Genomic DNA, 21,156 nt, shown 5'->3' on the forward strand with positions numbered 1-21,156 from the left:
TATCAGTGTTGGCCAGAAACGCATGAGCTTGCGCGAAAACACTTCATTTGTGTTTACATTAACTGAAAAAGACTCTGGCAAACTGCGGTATGGTGTCTGTGTCAATTTTTTCCGACCCTTTGACAAGAAAACATCTGAGTACAGAAGTAAGGAAAAGAAAACAATACACAATGAGAATCAGAAAACGTGTGAACAAAATGCTCTTTCAGTGCCAATCAGTGACCAACAAGATGGTGAAAAATCACCGCGTACCAGGCGGCGGCTTAAAATGGCGAAGCGCATACGAAACAATACATTGACTTCAATTTGCATACTGAGTCATCATCCTTTTTTTACATCATTTCGAGAATGCCTGTTTATACTGAAGAAGATGATTGACGCCTGTAGTGAGCGAACCAGAAAAAAAGTCGGTACGAAAATTAGGTAAGAAAATTGATGTCCTTTATCATAATATATTTTTCTGTCTTTCAGTTTTTGACTCCCGTGTGCGAAGCACAAAAGGGAGTCTTTGCAGTTACCCTGTCTGTATGTCTGTATGTCTGTATGTCTGTATGTCTGTATGTATGTATGTATATATGTCACTTTTTTTGTTCCACCGTTATCTCAAGAACCACTAATCAAATTTTCGTGAAACTTGGTACATAGATGCTCTGGGATGATGCGCAGAGTTGATTAGGTTTTGGTAAAAATCTATGAATATTAATTACCTAATTTGCATGATAATTAGCTGATTTTTAGCTGTTCCAAGACTGTTCCACTGATATCTGAAGAACCACTCATTGGATTTTGATGAAACTTGGCACATGGATGCTCTGAACTAGTGCACAGATTTGATTAGTTTTGGGTAAAAATCTATGAATATTAATTACCTAATTTGAATGATAATTAACTGATTTCAAGCTGTTCCATGACTGTTCCACTGATATTTGAAGAACCACTCATTGGATTTTGATGAAACTTGGCACATGGATGCTCTGAACCAATACGCAGATATGATTAGTTTTGGGTAAAAATCTATGAATATTAATTACCTAATTTGCATGATAATTAACTGATTTTAAGCTGTTCTATGACTGTTTCACTGATTTTTGAAGAACCACTCATTGGATTTCAATGAAACTTGGCACATGGATGCTCTGAACTAATGCGCAGATTTGATTATTTTTGGGTAAAAATCTGTTAATATTATTAATTACCTAATTTACATAATGATTAATCAATTTTCGGCTTTTCCACTGATATCTCAAGTACTAATCATAACATGTCAATAAAACTTGGGACATAGATGTCATATGACACTGCACAGACCTGATAGTTTTTAGGGTAATATCAGTACATATTAATTACCTAATTTGCATAATTAATTAATTTTCAGCTTTTGATATTTCAAGTAGTAATGATCATGTTTCAATGAAACTTGGTACATAGTTACTTGAGGACTGTGCAGAGACCTAATTAGTTTTTGGGTAAATATTTGTGCATATTAATCACCTTATTAGCATAATTAGTTAATTTTCAGCTTTTCACCTGATATCTCAAGTACTAATCATCACATTTCATTGAGACTTGTTACATAGATATTCTAGGACTGCAGAGACCTGATTAATTTTGGGATAAATAATTGTGCCTATTAATTACCTAATTTGCATAATTAGTTAATTTTTTGCTGTTCTATGGCTGTTGCACTGATGTCTAAAAGCCACTCATTGGATTTCAATGAAACTTTTAAAGAGTACCCATCACATTTCAATGAACCTAGGACTATACACCATATTAGTTTTTGGTAAATATTTATGCTTCTTAATCACCTAATTAATATAATTAATTAATACTGATATCTCAAGTATTGATCATCACATTTGAATAAAACTTGGTACATAAATGCTCTAGGACAATAGACAGCCTGATTAATTTTGGGTTAAAATCTGTTCATATAATTCTCTAATTAGCATAATAATTAATATTATTTTGGTTCTAATCACATTTCAATGAAACTTGTTACATTGTGCAGACCTTATTAGTTTTACACTTAAATCTGTTCATATTAGTTACCTAATTTGCATAATTAGTTTTCTGCGTTTCCATCAACATCTCAAGTTCAAGTAATTTTGAATTAATTTTGAATGTGTCTCCAATACTCTCAGCACACGGGAGTTCTTTCTAAGCTTTCTTTGATTTATGAATTGCAGCCTGTATTGGTAGGTACATTTGTATAATGATATTGTTTTGTCTGTGGTGAAAATAACATGCATTGGACTCTGTATTGTACAGAGTGATTGTTTTCTATTTTCTCTAATACTATGTACTATCAATGTTCAAGTAGCGGCACATGTACAGACCTGTGTATCTCTACTGATATTCTTATCTTCAGCATTGCTATTCGCAACTTCATTATCTCGGAAACCTTCATGACGAGTGCGTTAGTGTTTCCATGGTGATGATTTGGCACATACCTCAGGCAAATACATAGGGTTTGATGTTTGACTTGTTAAAAGCATGATAAGGGCCCATTATGTTGTCAGTTATTGTTAATTGTAGTGATATGATTTATTCATCATTCTCTGAGTTTAGGTTATATATATTTATAACCCTTGTAATAGTCTGAATATTTTATAGGAAAAAAAAAGTCAAAACTTTAAAATAAACAATGAATACGTTTTTGAATGAATAATAGATTGAGGTTGAATAATATATACATGTATATATATATATTAAAAAAACTGAGAAATTTCTTAAATTAAAATATATATATTACAATTTGACAACCTGTATGTATACTACGTCAATATTTATACTGACATAGTTGATACAAATTAAATTATTTGTACAGACATACTTTCAAAGTTGGTATTTAGTGACCTGATTGTTTTTAGTTAAGCAGAATGGAAAGCTAGTGAGCTCTCGGGTTTAGTTCAAAAGATGTCGGACTGATTTAATTTTTGGCAAGTCTGTTCTCATAGTGCAATTTTAATGTTTGCTGATATCTTAGTATTGAAGTCTATACTATAAAAGAGTTTAGATTTGAGGGAGATAGACAAATTCCAACTACCAGTAATTTCTGTAGAATTTGATACATTTTGTTGCATATATCATCCTGTTAGGTTGAATTTTATTTGATAACTAACTTGTAGTAGGATCATGAATCATGTTGAGGTCAAATGGGTTAACTGTAACTTTGTGTGGATCAGGGATAAGGTTTTTTTTTGTTTTTGTTTTTTTGCCCGTGTTGATTCATTTGTATAATTACTGCTAATCAACAAATACTTTGCGGTAGTAATTATATTAGAATTTGTACTTTCTAGTAATGCTCTTCACACAACAAAGTCTGACTAATGTCATTCAATATATTAATTATCCTCACATCAATAGAATTCATTACTAGATTTCAGTGATGCAAGACGAGACATAATGTACAAGCTTTTTTAGACCTGTCCTCCATTATCTAGCTGTCAAACGAGAAAAGCTCACCATTCTGCCTATTATGGTTTCAGATATTAGCTAGGTCATTCATTGATCTACCTCAGAATCTAATGTATAAGCTTGGGCTTTGAATATTTAACCAAAAAAATAAACAGGGCTGAAAATAATAAAATTTCTTAGAAGCACAGCTTAGTTTCTTTTTTCTCATGGTAATAGATTAAGCTAAAAATTGCACACATAGCAAAATTGATCAGTGTTCAGTTTGTGGTAGAACACGCCCTTAAGCTTTGATGACATGCTAGTATATTTAGAAGTATCTAGTCGTCCTGTTTGGCTATTAATTTGGAGAAATGGCAGCCCTTGAACAAGCATTAGACTACTGTAACTTTTGAAATCGGATAATGTAGATTAAATTCATGAATACTCCTATGCCAGTATAAAATATATACCATGCTGTACATAAATCAGTAGAAATCAAGGAATATAGAATGATTATGTAGCTTTGCAAGATTTTAAAAATTTGTATAATAAATATTAAAAATTTAACTGGTGAATAAAAAAATTTAATTATCAGTGACATCACTGAACTGGAGTGGAGATAATAAGGCTTGGAAAAAATACCCGTCTGATGTGCGCACATTTCCCAGATTAGTGGTCAATATTCTATTTTTATATTTTCTAAATATGTCAAACCAGCTAAACCTTTGCTCTATTTGCATACATGTTTTTTTTTTTTGGGTGGGATTCTCATTTCCATTACATCAGTCTCTGATTGTCGTCACTGGGTGAATCACTCTTGTGCGAGTGGACACTTACATCCCACGCAAAAATATCCAACAACACATAATTAATTTCTTTCTTCCTCGGCCACTTATGTTAAGTTCACAGTGCGTGTTTAGATTTGCCAACTGCTTTGGCATTTTATCTTGGTAATTGGCAGTTTGAGTAAATGGTCTTTTAGCTTGTACAGTTTGTCTGGAAAACTTTATTCTTAGTAGTTAATAGTCTACTTTTATGGCAGTAGTTTCCCCATGGTAACTTGCCACATATAAATTACAAGAATTTGTCAGTTGACATGCTCGTGTAATAGATTCCATACTTTGGTCTGCAGGGCCCACTGTGAATATTTTACATACTAATACCTGGGTGCATCCTCAATTATTTATACAATATTTCACAGAACAGTCTCAGTCCCTAAATAAAGCTATAGGAATGATCATTGAGTGCAACTTTAATGTTATTCTTCATAATTGTATGGTGTATATATAACAGGTGGTTGGTGTATGGACAAAGGTGTGGGTATTTTTAATCTGAAAAAAAAAAATAAAGAGACAAAGGCCATACAAGTACAAATAACCCTTTACTTTGTCCAAAAAATAACCTGCTATTCGTTGATATGACTGCTGCAATCTCTACAAATACCAGGCCACCCAGAAAGATAAACCTAAAAACATCTGGCTTTGGATATCATGATTAGAATCTGCCCTTGACATAGACGCCATGCTTCTGTTTGGGGAATATTTTGAGAAAGAAAAATCATGAAACAAATTTTGCTTGTGATTATTTTGCCACTCTGGGAATATTTTTTATTTATTAGTATCTACATGTATTCCCTATTTTCAAAATGTTTTTTTTTTCAGTGATCAATTCCAATCACTTATCTGTGGTATGCTTGGCTTCAATTCTATAATTCTAATAATTGGTTCTTGTCCATCAAAAAATGCTACATTCTCTGCAGATAGGAATTCTGAGTTTATATAAATTGTGCTTTGCATTCCATTAATGTCCCCTCTTGCAGGCCTCGTAATTGACAATATTTATCATTTGAATATTTCCAATATTCTAGCAATTATTGATGTGATATTATGCTCATTGAATCCATCATTCATATCAAATTAACATGTAGTTAATGTTTATTATATTTTATTCATATAATCTCACACAGGTTTTATTTCTTTTTGACACTTTTTTTTTTTTTTTTTTTTTAAATGTATCACAATTATCTCACTAATTTTCAAGTTCTACCTTGTATCATGTATTATACCGGTAGCAATGAGCAGGTAGGTCAGATAAAGTTGACTGTTTTTTGCTAGGCTTATTAGAGTTTAAATGGTATATAATAATAAAAGAGAGAGATTTATTGTTCCGTCTATGTGTTCAGTTTCAATTCTGTTAAATTGGCTGTATTCACCAGTATACTGAGAAGGTTACAACCATGTGAAATCAACATGTGTATAAGACTGATTTTAAACAATATTAATAAAAAAATCTTTGAATGAAATAACGGAGCTAACAAATATCCAGATACTTCAAACCCGCTCACTAAAAATAACCATGCTTTAAATCATAAAGCTATACATTAAATGTTGGAACCAATATGTCTGTTGTGTTGAATAAAATAAATGCGTGATAATATCAGTCTTTTGAAAACTGACCTGGCAGCTATGGCTCAGCTGAACACTTTAATGCAAGTGATTAGAAGAAGCTATAGAATTAAAACCTCTTCAAAACAGTCTGAATAATAATTAACTCCCCTTCATCTTGATTAGAGTAAATGATACTTTAGCAGAAAGGAACGTCTCTGTTGTCTAGCTCAGATCAGAAAATTTACATTAATGAAAGTACATGAATTTTTGTTCTGAAGCAATTGTCGAAGGTTTAGCTTTTCTTAGCAGTTTATTTAATTTCTGGGATCCTCGATATGTCAGAAAAGCCGTAATTTATTCAATTCTGGAATCCTTGGAAAAAATAAATAATTGAGTCAGGTGTGTGGTAGATTGCACAGCAAGGCCATAACACAATGGGAGTGGGTTATAGTGGTTGTCCACTCTGATGACTTGGGCAGCAATTACTATGAATGTGGACTGTATCAGTGTGTGCTATAACAAATGTGAATCCAGTAACAGTACCAGGTACTCCTAACAATCACATTTACATCTCAATGTAGAATAGTTCAACTGTTCAGCTAGACCTAAATACAAGGTCACACAGTGGTCACTGGCCTGATATTCTGTTTGTTCCATTTTCGATAGTGCATTTCAAAGGAACAGGGCCTTAACAATGTATGTCAACAAAATACCCTGGCCTGAAATATTTGTACTGTATGTGTATAAAAATGTGTGGCATGTTGCAATTGTATGCATATTTTATACACACTGGTACTGCCCCTCCTTTTTCCCAAACAAAGTATACCAGTCTCTTATTTAAAACATTGTTGTGAATGTTTCAATAATTTGTCTTCTAAATTTTCTTTCATGATATACTGTTTAATTTGTTTGATATCATGCTCTCTTAATTACCACTTACATGTAAAGCAGGACCTCAGTAAATTAAGCTAATTTGAGATAAGATGTTTCTGGTTTTTTTATTTAATTTAGCACATTCACCACAAACATGTATGCAAAATATTTGGGGAGCTATGGGTGTTTGGGGAGGGGGGGGGGTCGAGTGGAATGAACATTGTTGACATCAACATACTAGTTCTATGTCCGATTTTAGTGACTCATAATCCTGAGGGGGAGACAGATGTATGCTATTGCCCGAATATGACCAGTGTGTTAATATTATAACACACCACATACATTACATGTTGGCAGTACAAATGATGTGGCATATGAAAGTTCTTTATTATTTCCTTTTCTGCTGGGACCCTGTGCATGTGTTTATCCGTATGTATGTCCATTTGTATCTTGGACATGTCTGTAATGATCATGTCAAACTTTACACATACGTCTTGCACTTCCATTTGTTTTATGATCCGATTCAAGATTTTAGCCCTAAAAATGGACCAAAATCTATCATTTCTGCCATTATGAAACTTGATCACAGTCATGCAAAGAGGGATTTTATTCAAACTTGGAGCATATATCATAGAACCTTGATGCATGTCATTGGATTTTAAAATGGCCACATGGCAACCATTTTGTTTTAAAGTGAATGCAGTTCTTTTGAATGAATCAATCATTACTCGTAATCTGGATGTGGTGGGTTTTCATAAATGTTATGAATAAATATATTATTCACGTCCATATGGCATTGTAATAGTATTGATTTGGCAGTTATAACAAGATTTTTATCAAAATAATTCAGTCTGGTTTTATTTTCATCGTCTATGCTTTTAAGTCGCTGTTCAGAGAGTTTAGTATGAAATATAATATTTAGTGGGTAGATTGATCACAGATTTTCTCCTATAATGCCCTACATAGCATGTGATAGAAGTTAGCCAATTACAGCTTGTTTTATCACATGATGTGCTGGTTGTCATCAATCTTTTTAATACTGAACTGAACTGAACATTTAACTTTGTAAAATTCTTGTCAATTACAGTTTCACAAAACAAAAGAGAGAATGTGCTCAGCATTTTCCCATCATTGATATCTGTGTAAGCTGATCTGAATAGACCATTTTTCTTGTCAACTTTTGTCAAGATTCCATGTTTTGTGTGAAATTGAATGTAAAAATAGGATAAACAAAGCTTATTGGATTAAAGTGATGTCAGAACATCGTATGAGATTCTGGAAATGCAGAAGTATTTTGGGAGATTTTGTCCACCAGTCCCACTATCCTGTGAACAACTGATTAGAGTATTCACTCCCTTGTCAAAAAAGGAGTCTCAATGTAATTGCTCATGCAATATTTTTGAAGAGTAGGTCTCAGAACTATTAGGGCAGCCAATTTGCAAACTCGCTAGTGAATTGGCTAACTGCTTTGGTTTTGACTAAAACAGTTGATTTTACAGGAAGCTCACGTTAAACTCAACTTTGTTAAACTCAAGATCTGCTGCCTGGTTCAATGAATATATATATTATTATGACACATATCGACTGTGAGTTGTCAACTATTGATTTATTGCATCAAAAACATAAATAAATGAAAAAGTATACAAAAGTCTAAAATATATGATCACCAGTGTACATATTATTCAGTGGTCGTAATATTTATGCCAGGTGTTACAAAGATGTGTATTCAAAATTATTATATCCAAAATAATATTGGATGTAACTTGCGCCATTTTGTATAATGTCATGTGTGATTTCTCTTTTTTTTAAAGTTATTAATAATAAAATATTTTTTTAAATATACAAGACACTTCGCGATGAGTGTCTTTTGCGGTCAGTAATATTCACGAACATTTTTGTTCACTATTGGCAATCTGTTCCGCTAGGATTATAGAAATCAATTTTGTGTGTCTGTGTGTGTGATTTCCAGTGTTTTCACGTATTATTTCTTCTGTAATTTTTTTGGCTTGGCCTATTTCCCTCAAACTATCACCCTAGTTATTAGGTAATATTTGAAAAAAAATATTTGGCCCACCGTTGCCATAGTAACAGCCAAATCAAAAAAAGCTTAGAAAGAACTCCTGTGTGCTGAGAGTATTAGAAACACAGTAAAAATTAATTCAAAATTACTTGTATTTGAGATATTGATGAAAAAGCTGAAAACTAATTATGCATATCTGAAAATTAAAATGAACAGAGCGTAAAACTAATAAGGTCTGCGCAATGTAACAGACCATCTATGTACCAAGTTTCATTGAAATGTGATCAGAACCAAACAATTATGAATAATTAGGGAATTATATGAACAGATTTTAACCCAAAACTGATCATATTTGTACATTGTCCTAAAGCCTCTATGTACAAAGTTTCATTGAAATGTGATGATTAGTACTTGAGATATCAGTGTGAAAGTTGAAAATTTATTAGTTATGCAAATAAGTTAATTAATATGCACAATTACCCCCAAAACTAATCAGATCTATGCATAGTCCGAAAGGATCTATGTACCAAGTTTCATTGAAATGTGATTAGTACTTGAGATATACGTGGAAATTAACTAATTATGCAAATTAGGTGATTAATATGCACAAATATTTATTTTAAATGTATAATTTTAATTTTGGTCAAAGTTTTCCAATACTTATTTCTGCATTTTTCTTTAAAATATCACCTTAATCTTTTCACTACCAGTTCCCCCTTTTCATCACAAATTCACAAAATAGTCCCGTTTATAATGTTTTTGAGTTAAATATCTAATATTTCTAAGTGCTGCATTCACCCAGTGGGACAAATCTGCTGACAATTTAACCAAACTACAGTACATGTATATGACTTGGTAATTGTCTGTTTCTTTGACTCTTTAATGGCAAACTTGTACTTAGTCGTAGATAACATATTAAATACCTTTTGTCCTGAACACGTCAATGGTTAGTAGTGATTAACATTTTTATGGCAGCTATATTCACCCTAATGGCAGAATGCCTCAAACATGGTTACTTTGGTGACGCAGATCTGCACTCAAATATAATCGGTTGGTTTGTGATATTCATTATTTGTCGGTGTCTGTGTAAGTGTCTAAAAATAGCTTCTGATGCACATTGTGCTTACTATAAAAAAAATACATCATACATGTATACAGGAAGCGGAGTTGGATGGTTTCAATATTACAGAACTTATATTAATTGTATTGATTTAAGTATAAGATTTAGAAATCACAAAAAAATCTTTACCTGCTATATCCCATGTACATCCATCCTTCCACCAGGACTACCATTTAATCAATTTTGTAGGTGTATATCTCCAGACAGGGATATGTAAATTCCAGTTATTTTATTGGTTAAAGAATGCCTCTGTACTATGTGATATAAATTCCAGCACTGTGATTGGTTCCTTGTTGATGTTTTTAACCTTTGATAAATTTTATGTTTAGAATTTGACAACATATACAATAAACATTGTAATACTATACAATTAAAAAAAAATAAAAAAAATAAACATAATTGTAGTGTAAAACAGAACAAATAAAAAATTATGCCGCATGAATTTGTATTTATTTCCTGTTTTACCTGTGGATTGTATACTGGTTTAATATGCGCTGTTATTTTTGGATCAAAATAATTATCGATTGAAAAATTATACAAACAATTTCTTTAGTTCAAAATATTATACGTACATTTTGCAGTCTATCCATTATTAATAAAAAAATATTGACACTCTCATTAAGAATGGAATATACCTGTTCATTACCTGGAGTAGTTGACGTCATCATACTATCGGCTACCAAGCGTCTTGTAAGAGTGGATTTCCTGGCTAGACATGCATTACTTTGCGTTGCCTCAATAATTTTTATGATGTACCTCATGTTTAGCTGATAACAATTAATATATTTAGGCTAGTTTTAAATAATTATTTCTTACTTATAGTGGTTGTTGTATATCTTTCAGGCTGCTATGTCTTCTGTGGTTTATTGTGTACATTTTTTTAGATGGAATTTACTATCTGATGTTTTTCTATTAGGATATTAATATTGATATCACACTCTCCATTCACTTGAAGAGAGCTTAACTAGGTCAAATGAAAAAAAAAATGCTCTTAGTTTTCTATTGATTGTTAATCACTCTTGCCAAATAAAAGATATTTTGTAATAAATCATTTGCTATTAGTGAACCTGTCAAAATATTGGAAATTACTTTGCCATATACATGTACATCAATGTTTACGAGTTTAATGAAATTTGCTGTTTTTAAAGGCAAACGTATTTGCTCTATTAGAAGCACATCTCCATTTATTGTATACTGGTTTATTAAAATATGATGTATTTTGACTGTCAATACCCCTTTGTCATTTACATATTAAAGCAAATGCTCTTCTAATAGAGCAAATATGATATGTACTGGAATGAGGTTTTATTTCTGTGGAGTGCTGCACACAAAAATAGATATCCCAAAAAGTGCACCAGGAAATTATTACCTTGACCATATGAGCGTACTCCCAGTAGATGAGGAGCAATGTCTGTCCTTGTCTGTTCTCGTTGTTGTGTTGACTCCTGCATAGACTTTTTTCATGTGGTTCATTATTAACTACTATATCTGGGAAATTATATTAGGACCTGTCTATGCCGTGATGTAATCTCTCCATCTCTAAGGTTGTCGACACCTGCTTCTTATGCCATCAATTATGCGTTCCAAATAGATCCTGCTCATGGCCCAGCCCATTTGTTTAATGTGGCCAAGTAGTTTTAGAACTTTATTTTTGATGTCGGAGGTATTTGGTTGTAATTGTGTTGTTTTCTTACATTGTTAATTTTGACATAGTCTGTGAATTTTTGGTATTAGTCATATGTATAGCATTATGTGATTTTGAAAGACCTCTTCCAACTAATCATCATAAAATATCAATATACATGAAAAGTTGGATGAACAAAAATATTTGTCAGACATAGAAATAAATGCAAAAAAATGAAAACATTTTCACTGCTGCCTATCATAAGAACCAAATGTCAATAATATCTTCTGTAAGATCTGTTACTTAGATAGTGCAGTAATTTGATATGTTGTTTTCCTTATATAGTATAAATTATTTATTGTACCAAAAGTTGGAAAGTATTTTTCCTGCACTGTATTTCTGCTCAGATATATTGAGGAATTTTTATGCAATTCATATTATTCAATAAGGAACCTTGAGATTGATATAGTACATGTATTATTATAATCACCAGTGTGATAAACACATACCAACCACTCAAGTTTATTATTCATTATTTAGTATCTCATTTCTTTATTACTATCCAGTATAAAAAATTGCTGTATTGAAAACTATAAAAACAAATTAGAGTTTCTAACATTTTTAACAGCATACCAGGTCATATTTTCTGCCAAACTTTTCCAATGACAAGTTAGTTAAGGTTATTAATTAATTAATTTTCTTCACTTGATTAATTGCAGAGATTCAGTTTGGAGTGTGTTGTCTGGAGTCTGTGAAAACCCTGGTATTGTAAGACACGATGTCAGAGAGCTTGAAACCTGGATATTGCGCCTTCTCAGTGCACCTGTTCCTGTGCCCGGAAAAACCAGAATTGAGCTTGAAATTTTACCCTTGCATATGCACTCTGCCCTAACCTTAGCACTGCCAGATCACACCAGATATAGTATAGCCGACTTTCCTCTTCATTTGCCGCTTGAACTTCTCGGAGTTGAGACATGCCTCAAAGTATTGACATGCATACTCCTTGAACACAAGGTAAGTTTTGTTTATTGTTTGAAATTTAATGAATAACTCAAAAGTCTTGTATCAAACTAAAAAAATAACATATTTCAAATAAAAATTACATGCTCATATCTATATCTACAATAGCTATATGTATTGAAAAAAAATAACTTGTAGAGTTGTATATATTTAAAGGGAAAGCTTTCAATCCCTGGGTCTGCATCATGGAATGATAAGACACCATATGTTGTTTCCATTATTATGCTGTCTTTCATTTTTGTTGCATTGTAATCGATTTAAACGTGTATCATATGCAATTGATTTATACGTCATGCCATACAAATTTAGCACCATCAATAATATGTATATCATATAGTGCTTATGTGTGTGCAAATATTTATAAATACACAGTAAACACAATATGCATTTAACAATACAGTTGACATCCATTGTACATGATTATCATTCAGTTCGCTGTAACATTGCTGTACTGTCGGCTGCCTAGGTTGCAGATCTGCATGTTCAAAACAAATTTACGATACTGTATCTAAACATAAATAACAGAGGTCATATAATAATCTACTATTCAATAAACGCAATTTTTTAGTTTATGTGTGCTTCTGTTGGAGATGTGTTTAATAAAGCAAATTAGGGTATTAGGATTTGAATATAAAATAATTATTAAAGTTATTTCTTATTTCTGTTTACATTTTTTTTTTTTTTACAAAATTAGACAATTCAACATTATCTGTGTGCACAGGAACATGTGTTGTTACATGCAACATGTTTACAGCAGCAGAAAAATTCATATAATGTTACTTCAATGAAAATGAAGTTAACAAAATAAAGTTATCCTGGAATGAAGCCACCCCTTCCTCCTCCCAATGGTTACACATCATAATCGATCAGAAATTCTTTTATTCTTCTATTGATGTTACAGTCAAATTATTATTGTATGCTTTTCGGAAGTACCAGGATGTGTGAACTTTAGAGGTCATGCCAAAGGCCTATTGGATTATATAAAGTGATGTGGAAATCTTAATGAATTTTTAGTCTATTTCAGAATGAGGCATATTCTCGGGAGCAAACATCTGAGAGTTTCACCACCTGGCAACCACAATCAGTTAAGACTATGGTCTAAAACTCTCAAAATACTGTACTTTGGGCTAGTTGTTCAGACCCTCATGAACAGTGTGACAAGGTTACCTCTACATGTGCAACATATATAAATTTGGTTGTTCAGGATTGTAACATACCGGTAGTTTGTGGCGTAACTCTCCCCTGAGAATATGTATAATTTGCATTTTGAAATCAAAACATTGCAATAAAGTGTATTGTCTATTATCATGTGATTGACAAATTCCCATTTCTCTGTGATGACAATTACTTTACTGAAGCATGATAATTTTATTTCTGAAGATTAAGGCAAAAAATGTTTTTTATGATATTGCAGAATGTAATCTTGACTTTGCCATACTTAACAATATAAGTAGTGCCAACAAACATATGGTTTTTACTACAATTGACCTGAATAAAAAATCATCACTGTGTTGTTATATGTGAAAACTAGGGCATCAATCAATATATTACCAGCACCTCCTGAAGACTTGGTTAAAAAACTTAATCTTTGTGAATCAGCAATGTAAAACTGTTGCTTTTTTAGCTCCGCTGTCGACTTTGTCGAGCGGAGCTTATCATATGAGTGATTGTCCGTCGTCGTCCGTCGTCGTCGTCCGTGTCAATGTTTTACTTTTTCGACTTCTTCTTGAAAACTACAAGCCTGAATGCTTTGATACTTGGTGTATATGTACCTTGGGTAGACCTCTCTTCGGTTTGTTCATTTCATGTTGATATCTTCAATTCTCTAATTTTGGTGAATATTTTTGTCATTTTTGGTAAAAAGTGATATTTTCGACTTCTTGTTAAAAACCGCAAGTGCAAATGCTTTGATAATACATATATAGGTACTACATGTGGACCTCTCTCAGATTTGTTCATTTTGTAATGATATCTTTAATTCTCTAATTTTGGTGAATATTTTTGTCATTTTTGGTAAAAAGTGATATTTTCGACTTCTTGTTAAAAACCGCAAGTCCAATTGCTTTGATACTACATATATAGGTACTACATGTGGACCTCTCTCAGATTTGTTCATTTTGTAATGATATCTTTAATTCTCTAATTTTGGTGAATATTTTTGTCATTTTTGGTAAAAAGTGATATTTTCGACTTCTTGTTAAAAACCGCAAGTCCAATTGCTTTGATACTACATATATAGGTACTACATGTGGACCTCTCTCAGATTTGTTCATTTCGTGATGATATCTTCAATTCTCTAATTTTGGTGAATATTTTTGTCATTTTTGGTAAAAAGTGATATTTTCGACTTCTTGTTAAAAACCGCAAGTCCGATTGCTTTGATATTACATATATAGATACTACATGTGGACCTCTCTCAGATTTGTTTATTTTGTGATGATATCTTCAATTCTCTAATTTTGGTGAATATTTTTGTAATTTTTGGTAAAAAGTGATATTTTCGACTTCTTGTTAAAAACCAATAGGTTAATTGCTTTGATATTACATATATAGATACTACATGTAGACCTTTCTCAGATTTGTTCATTTTGTGATGATATCTTCAGTTCTCTAATTTTGGTGAATATTTTTGTCATTTTTGGTAAAAAGTGATATTTTCGACTTCTTGTTGAAAACTATAAGTCCGATTGCTTTGATATTACATATATAGGTACTACATGTGGACCTCTCTCAGATTTGTTCGTTTTGTGATGATATCTTCAATTCTCTAATTAATTTATTTTGGTGAATATTTTTGTAATTTTTTGGTAAAAAGTGATATTTTCGACTTCTTGTTAAAAACTGTAAGTCTGATTGCTTTGATATTATTCATATTGTTCATTTTCTAATCATGTCTTCAGTTCTTTAATTGAAATGTGCATTGCTAACAGCGGAGCTATCTCAGCCGATAGGCTGCTTGTTTATTGTATAATTCTATAACTAAAGATGTCTAAGCCCAATTTAAAGCTATATATAATTTTACAGCCACTTCCTGTTGTGATTTTTATCCTACCAGATGGCACACTTTATGATAAATATACGAAGGACATGTTTTGATAAACAATGGTGTTTTATGTGTGACCTGAATATTTCAATGAAAAATAAATAAGACTGTCATACATATCAAATTATTAAATAACAAGTGATATAGTAAAAAAAGGAATACCAATAGAATTAGATTAATAGTTGATATTTTATATATATATATATATATATATATATATATATATATATATATATATATATACGGTAGGTTTTATTTCTGACTGATATACATATGTATAAAATTTCCTATATTGGAAGCTTATCTCCAATAGAAGTGATCATAAACAATTGCTAAATCACGACAATAATTTGACCGTAGATATGCAAGTGTATGCGCTACTACATTGTAATAGGGCTAATACAGTGACTGTTTTTGAGATAAATATTTATTGTGTTGTAAGATTTGTTGTGTACCTTGTATTAATTAACACGTTATCATTGCTTGTTATAAATGTAAAACTGAAAGCTGGCTTACAAGAGGCATTGTACCATACAGGCATGTTTCTCCTGACAAGTTACCTTGTGTATCTGATATAATCGTGTTGCCAATATGGCTCAGGCAACAATGTCTGAAAAACTGTTATGTAGGTTTTTTAGGCAACTAAATGTATATTTGCCCATTGTTCCCCTCCTCATCATCAACACCATATTGGCACATTATCCATATTGAATATCTACTCTGTGTATACATGATTTACCGTCATTCCATAGCCAACCCTTTAATATATTATCATATTCTCCATTCCTTTGAACAACATATTTAATTGTTTGGTTCTAATATTAAAAGGATAACCGTATATGCCTTTGTAAATGATGCAGATGAACATCAGTTTAGAAAGACGGGTTGCTTCATTAAGCCATATTGTCCAGCAAGCAAGCAAGCAAGAATCATTTTTTTTCTCTATTCTGATTGATCACTCTCACACAAAAATTATAAATTTGTGCACAATCTAGTAATCTCATGCTGTTACGTTTCCATGGAAACCCTTTACACATTCACTCACATCACTAAAGAAGCTAAATTTCAAGTAATCGTAGTGTTATACATCATTGCGTTTGATATAGAATTAAATAAATCAAAATGAACATTTTCGTTCACTCTAGCAATAATTAATATGTAGTTAAAATGCAAGCTTCTTGTTGCCTTTGAGATATATGCCGTTGCACAGTAGAGGGATTTCAAAATAATTTACAACTGGACTTCTCACATATTTCATTATTAACTTGTCTCTTCTCTCATACCTAGGCCGCTCTTTTCATTAGAAATGAGTGCTGTGAAGTAGTAATTATCTGACCATGTGATGCGATAAATGATGAGATGATTTGTCGTATTCATCATCGGTCTAGTCTGAAGAGTATTCTCAATATGCTCAACAGGCATGACATTTTTTGACAGTTAATTCCATTTCGTCTCGCGGGACTATTGTGCCGGGGGCAATTCCCAAAAAAAAAATTATATTTGCGCTGCTGCTAGATTAATCAGCAAATCATTGGTCGATAATTGCTGATTGCACGTACCTTGTCATTCGATAATCCTGCTAAATTGATGACTGTTAGCTACAGAACGGTATGCTATTTATATGCAAATTAAGCCAATTTCAGAATTTTTAGGCACCACTGATTGTAAACTTAACAGCTAAAGGATTTACATGAACATGGTGAAATGAGAAATATTCACTGGGTTTAATTTTAGTGGATTTTATGTTGCAAAGATATTCAAGGTTTTAAATTCACTGGTTTGTGAAGGGGAAAAATAAAACATGTCATTGTTACTTATTCACTGGTTTTAAATTTAACGTATTTAGCTATCAGCGAAATAAGCAAAAGTAAAACTTAGTGAATAATTAAGCTCTAATTAGTATCATTAATAATCTTCTGAGAGACCTGCATAAAAAAACAGAACCTTCATGAATGTAAAAGATAATACTTGTCTGTCTCTGTATTCAGATAAATGGTACTTATAAATTGTAATTTGTGACATGCCACGAGCTATGCATACGTGAGCAGCTGATTAGATATTTTCTCCAAGTAAATAAATTATCTATACACTGCTGCATAATAAAATATTTACAACAAACTTTCTTCTTCACAGGTTGTTCTGCAATCAAGAGACTACAATGCATTGTCCATGAGCGTCATGGCATTTGTAGCTATGCTATATCCATTAGAATACATGTTTCCTGTTATACCCCTATTGCCAACATGTATGGGATCAGCTGAACAGGTAATTACCCACAATGCACCATTCAATAGTTTCTTTCCATGTATTCAAAACTTTAAATAATTCGGCTGTTATGCATCTGTAATGTGTAGTAATTGGTACACCTAGTATCTGTATACGCCATTCAGTGTAATCGGTGATGATGAAGATTACAAATGCTGTCAAAGTCAGTGCTGCTAAGCAAACCTGCTTGTTTTGCTACATGATGTAGAACCCTCTTCAAGTCATTGAGAGGGTTGGGGGGGGGGGGGTCTTTTCCTGAAATAATTTAGTCATAATTAATTGTTCCGTGCGGAAATTTGTTCAAATGCTAGATCACAGGATTCTGCCTGATAATATTTTTGGCACTACTAATATATACTTTTTAATAATTGAACTTGTCTATTTCAGCTCTTATTAGCTCCCACACCCTACATCATTGGAGTACCCGCAAGTTTCTTTCCATACAAAGCTGGTTTTAGAATGCCTGATGATGTCTGGCTTATAGATCTTGACTCAAATAAGGTAAATGTATGAGAATGCATAGCAAATGGATCACTCTTTGGTATTTGACTTTCATATTGTGATTATTATAATACATTCTGGTATGTTAATAAAACATGCGTTAATTCTTAAAAGGCTAGATACAGTTGTTGTACAATGTACATTCAAATTTGATGCAAATATATTATTAATTTGAATGTATATTACATGTGCTGTGTAAAAGTCACTTGGGTGCCACACCAAACATGGTGCAACATGATGACTCTGTAACTTTTAAACATAATACGAAAAATAATATTTAAACTTCTATATGCAAATGTGTTTGTGATGTTGGTTACAGAATAAAATTGTTTTTATTCCTTATAGATTACAGTGCCCCTAAGTGCAGATGAGTTGCCAGATTTACCTGAACCAGAAGGAACAGTGTTGAAAAACCACCTTAAACAGGTAACAGTTTTTAATTAAATAGAGACTGTTATTTCTTTATGATCTCTTGTGTAATGTGCGTATAATGTGCCTTGTGCATGTATGGTATTTGTCTATTAGCACAAATGAGACATGTGTCTATTGTCAAATTGAGTCATATTTTAATGCAGACTAATGATTATCATGATGTAATAATGGAGAATTCACTATTGTTGATGAGAAGTGTTGACTGGACATTATTTAGACTATTTCTCAGGGCTAGAAATCTGTCATTCGGGAACTATTGCTCATTTATTCTTTATGAAAAAACTGGCCTTCTTCAGGGGAAAACAGACATTTTTCATGGAAAAACTGGCCTTCTTCAGGGGAAAACAGACATTCTTCAAGGAAAAACTGGCCTTCTTCAAGGAAAAACTGGCCTTCTTCAGGGGAAAACAGGCATTCTTCATGGAAAAACTGGCCTTCTTCATAGAAAAACGGGCATTCTTCATGGAAAAACTGACCTTCTTCATGGGAAAACTGGCAAAATTATTTCTGTCAATATTACAATGCAGGACTAGAAACAAGTACATATTTTATGATCGAGTGTACCAATAGTGTCGTTTAATATTTTGAGTCTGTACATTCATCAATTCATCATAATGCTACTTATCCTCATGTTGCAATGATATGATAAAGTAGGTAATAACACACCAAACCCATCTTTCATTTATTAGTGCATGCGTACATGTAATGCTTAGGTACCATGGGGATACAGGTGTTCACATTACTAGTGTCTTTCAAGATGATGATGCAGATAAATTACTATTGATCAATGGCTCTATAATACCACAAAATCTATAACAGTGTAATGAAATAAGTTCCATGCATGCATGCTCATTTCTTGATTTTGACTTCAATATTTGTAAAATACAGCAGCAGACGACTTGAAAAATGGACGACTAGTGGCCATATTTGAAACTTGACCTGGGCATTTCTTAGACATGCATCGACTGTATAGATTTATGCATGTTTTTTGATCATCAGTTCCAGTTATTGGCTGTATTTTAAATAAATGGTATGGGTTCTATTTTCACCAACAATATTTTTGACAAAAGTCAGAAACTTGAAATAAATATATACCGGTACAAAATTTATTGTAACATATAATATGTTAAATGTGATGAAATTTTGGCATTGTCATTTAATATTCAGTATTGACCAAGCCTGACTGCACACCCAAGCAAGCAAATGAATCCTGACTAGTAGTTACGGCCATGTCATCAAGTCTGTGGCACAATTACCCTCGGGATATAGGTCTGGTCAACCCTATTTTGGTGTTCAACCCCAAGTAGCTTTTGAACATTAAAACCTACATTTACTGATCATTGGTCTGGCTAACAATAATCATTATGTTGTAGTGATCAGTTAGGTGATCATGTTCCAAGTTTTTTTTCTTCATTTCATGCAACTATTAACTTTATTGTCAAACTTAGGTATACTATATTTTTAATAGCTTATTTATCTCATTAGTTAAGGAGGTTTGAGTTGAATTCAGGATTATATGACATGTTTGCCATACTTTCATCATTGTGAATTCATACCAAGATGCCAAAAATGAAAACAAAACTTGAGTCAACAAACAAATGGTCAAAATTGGTATTTAACAATGGTTTCTATGATGAGATTATTTCTTCATATCTGAAAATTTTGCTTGATGACTTGGACTGAAAAAGTTGTATTGATGTGAATCCTGATATTTTGAAAACATTTCAAAAAATTGAATATAATTGACTGAGTTTCCTGGTTGATAGTAGTTTTGCATTGCATACAATGAAAGGTCATCTCCCATAATGCATTGCATACATGTGCAGCAACATGCAAAGTAGTTCAAAATTCAAACTGCCTTAAAGGATTATCTTTTATAAGAAGCAGTATCCTGATTTGTTTTTTTCTGATTTTAGGCTCTTGCTAGTATGAGTATGAGTCCTCAAGCTATTGGGAATTTAGATAAAGCAGATGATAACGCACAGCCTGCATGGACAAGGAGAGAAAGTTTCACCTCTGATGTGGGCTTCAATCCTTTCATTTATGGTAATGATGTGGATTCAGTTGACATAGCAACTAGGGTTGCTATGGTGAAGTTCTTCAATTCACCAAACATGCTGGCGAACTTTGTTGAACACACCCGGACACTACGTCTGTACCCAAGACCTGTGGTCGCGTTCCAGATGAGTCAATTCTTCCAGTCAAGACCCAACAGATCTAAGTTCATTGAGCGATTATCAAAGACGCAGGTATGTAAAAATGAACAACAAAACAAAATTCACTGTTTGAATCATTAAATTCTTCCCAATGATCAAAAGAGACATTTCTTTGCATTACTGTAAACTCATTAATTATTCACTGTTTTTAAATTTTATTATTTTTGGTGATAAATAAAATCCACTGAATTAAGCTAGTCCACATGAACATGTAGAATTACTATAGAATATATATACAATTCACAGTCAGCTGGCG

The 21,156-nt window shown here is 32.3% G+C and overlaps 1 protein-coding gene across 8 annotated transcripts in view; it reads left to right on the top strand.

Moving 5' to 3' along the window:
* LOC100374697 (MAP kinase-activating death domain protein-like) overlaps window positions 1–21,156 on the top strand; it is a 59,061-nt gene continuing 37,905 nt past the window's right edge. For 7 of the 8 annotated variants that reach the window (XR_014929636.1, XM_085499833.1, XM_085499834.1 and 4 more), the window contains exons 1-6: window positions 7–423; window positions 12,143–12,437; window positions 17,620–17,751; window positions 18,139–18,252; window positions 18,598–18,678; window positions 20,601–20,933. Coding sequence is in view for 7 of the 8 variants with exons in the window: in XM_085499833.1 (XP_085355959.1) it covers window positions 23–423; window positions 12,143–12,437; window positions 17,620–17,751; window positions 18,139–18,252; window positions 18,598–18,678; window positions 20,601–20,933 (1,356 nt within the window). In the remaining variant the exon portion in view is untranslated. Of the gene's footprint in view, window positions 424–12,142; window positions 12,438–17,619; window positions 17,752–18,138; window positions 18,253–18,597; window positions 18,679–20,600; window positions 20,934–21,156 lie in introns of all 8 variants that reach the window. The other variant, XM_085499839.1, reaches the window with a different exon arrangement.

This window comes from Saccoglossus kowalevskii, chromosome 1 (assembly GCF_978046115.1).
Source record: "Saccoglossus kowalevskii chromosome 1, keSacKowa6.1, whole genome shotgun sequence".
Lineage (NCBI taxonomy): Eukaryota > Metazoa > Hemichordata > Enteropneusta > Harrimaniidae > Saccoglossus > Saccoglossus kowalevskii.